The sequence below is a fragment of the Epithele typhae genome (genome assembly GCF_022376455.1).
Source record: "Epithele typhae strain CBS 203.58 chromosome Unknown BXZ73scaffold_2, whole genome shotgun sequence".
In the NCBI taxonomy this organism is placed as follows: Eukaryota; Fungi; Basidiomycota; class Agaricomycetes; order Polyporales; family Epitheliaceae; genus Epithele; species Epithele typhae.
Genome location: NW_025954193.1, coordinates 15,364 through 17,994, shown reverse-complemented (window position 1 = coordinate 17,994; position 2,631 = coordinate 15,364). Strand labels below are relative to the sequence as shown.

At 66.0% G+C, this 2,631-nt stretch overlaps 1 protein-coding gene across 1 annotated transcript; it reads right to left on the bottom strand.

Moving 5' to 3' along the window:
- Window positions 1–402: 402 nt before the first annotated feature.
- Window positions 403–2,004, bottom strand: BXZ73DRAFT_73184 (uncharacterized protein; the record flags this gene model as incomplete). The annotated part of the gene is made up of 4 exons (XM_048021846.1): window positions 403–684; window positions 818–979; window positions 1,145–1,781; window positions 1,886–2,004. The coding sequence occupies 4 exons, from the start codon at window positions 2,002–2,004 to the stop codon at window positions 403–405; spliced, it is 1,200 nt and encodes a 399-aa protein (XP_047882927.1).
- Window positions 2,005–2,631: the final 627 nt, after the last annotated feature.

The window sequence follows — 2,631 nt, the reverse complement described above, 5'->3', positions numbered from 1 at the left end:
ACCCCCTCAGGAAGTGGGATATCCCGCCCGGCTGCTTTGGGTAGGGATCACCAAGGGTCCGGGTGACCCGTGCGGGTTCGCGGGTGCGGGTACCACGGGTGCGGGTCCGGGTCTCATCTCCAGGACCCGTGGACCCTTGGCACCCGTGAGGAGGAGGAGTACTGAACGTTGAACACCAGGCTGAACACTACTAGCTATACAGTTGCTTAGTAAGGGTGGCTGGAGGCCGGACAAAGTACATGTACGGATACCACTCGGTACCGGTACCCCTCATGTGCACCGTCTCGCACACACTGTCTCGGCACCCGCACCATCTCGCCCAGTGCTCTGTCTCGCCCGTGCCCTCTCTCACCCACGCACCGTCCCCCTCGCCCCGTCTTCCTCGCACGCACTGTCTCTCGCCTACGCCGTCTCCCGTGCACCGTCTCCCTCGCCCGCGCCGTCCCTCGCCTGCATCCGCCGTCTCTCGCCCGCGCTGTCTCTCGCCCGCGCCGTCTCTCGCCTGCACCCTCTTGCCCACGCCGTCTCCCGCGCACCGTCTCCCTCACCCACGCCGTCTCCCTCGCCGTCTCTCAGCACCCCAGTGGGCGGCAAGGACGCGTGGCGCGCATCGAGTGATGCATGCCACGCGTCCCTCCCTTCCTTGCTCTCCTCCACTGCCTGCTCCCTGCTCAGCCTCACCGTCTGTCCAGGCAAACGATAGCGACTACACAGTCGTCTGCCGTCTGCTGTTGGACTGCAGTGTCACTTGGTGACACTGTTCTCCCCTCCCCCACCTCGACCTCGACCTCGGTCCTCCATGCCGTCCTTCACCCACCTTACCGGCCTCCCTCACAACGTCGAGGGCGCATGAGGACGTCCATCCGGATGTCACCAGTATGGAGATTGGAATATGGGGGCCACGGCGATGTACCGCAGCCCCTGTTTTGGTGAGTCCTCCGCCCTGCCCTGCCGTATTCCCAACGCCCACCCGTCCTCCCTGCCGCCCAGTCGACAACTACACGGACGTCCTCCTCCTCTCGGCCCTCCAAGTCGCCCTCCTCCTCTGCGCCGCTCTCCTCTGCGCATGTCGCCCGCCTCTGCATCGCCGAGCTCGTCCTCCTCCGCTCGCGCTGCCTGCGCACGCCGCCCTGCTTCTCCTCACCCTCCTCCGCCCGCTCCTGCCACCTCCTCCGCCCGCCCCTGTCGCCTCCTTCGCGCCGCCCACCCCCGTGACTTCATGCCACCCTCCCACCTCCGCCTCCGTCCGCGTTGCCCGCCTCCGCACCACACTCCTCCAAACCGCGCTCCTTCGCCCGCCTCGCCCTTCTCCGCGCTGGCCTCCACCCTCCTCGCCCGTCCTGCTCCTCCTCGCCCTGCTCCGCCTACGCTTCTCGCCCCTTTCGCACCGCCCACCTGCTTCCTGCCGCCCGCCCCCGCGTTGCCCGCCTCCTCCGCATTGCCCGCCTCGCCGTTGCCCTTCTCCACGCATGTTGCCCGCGTCCGCCTCGCCCGCGTCCGCATTGTCTTCCCCCGCGTCCGCCTCGCCTGCGTCCGCATCGTTTTCCCCCGTGTCCGCCTCGCCTGCGTCCGCGTTCAAGCCCTCCTCCGCGTCGTTCAGCTCCTCCCGCCTCGCCTCCTCCACCTCGCACACCACTTCCTCTGCCTCGTCCCGGCCCTGCGCCTCCTCCCTCGAGCCCTCCTCCATCTCTGCCTCGCCCGCATCCGCGTCGCCTACCTCCGCCCGCACGCTGCCCTCCTCCGCCTCGCCCGCCTCGGCGCCGCCCTCTGCCTCCCTCCATCTGTCCCGTAGCGTACAATAAATATATTTTCATCTATAATAATGCACAGCGTCTCTCGCCTGTGCCGCCTCCCTTCTCCCATGCACCATCTCCCTCGCACGCACCGTCTCTCGCCCACGCCTTCTCGCCCGCACCTTCTCGCCCGTACTGGAGTCTCACCCACTCCATCTCTCTCGCGCCGTCTCGCACCATCTCCCTTGCGCCATCTCCTGCGCGTCGCCATCTTGGTCTCGTGCGTGCCGTCCCGTGCAGCTCGTCTCGCACATGCCGTTTCGCGCATGCGGTATCGCATGCACGCTCTTGCGTGCAACACCTCACTGGTGACTCGTCCCAGGCCCACGGGTGTCCGCCACGGGTGTACACCCGTGAGATACCCGTCCGACCCGTGTGCATGCTGACCCTCAGGTCTGCGGGTGCGGGTGTGAGCGGGTACGGGTGCGGGTTGAGTCAGAATCACCCGAGGGTCACCCGTGGTGAACCCTAGCTTCGGGAAGTGCTCAGGCCCTGCTTTTCCATTTGCACTTTGGTCTTGCACGTCCCGCTTCCATCACCTCCGACAATATTGAAGGATGTCTTCTTCTACGCCCTCACCACCTTCGCCACCAATCTTCCGCACCGCGCCTTGGTCAGTTTCCTCGCCGCCCATTCCAGTACCATCAAGTATCTATCTCTCGATGTCTGTGGCCGCGCCCGCACCTCCCCTTTGAACCGCAGTGACTCGTCCTTCAAAAATGTCCTCGAGCTAGTGTGTCCTGCGCGCTGCTCAGCTGCAATCAAGAGCTCCCGTGTGGGCGTGGCCAGAGTGCGATTGACTCGCGTCGGTTCAACTCTGTACCCCGCCTTAAGACGC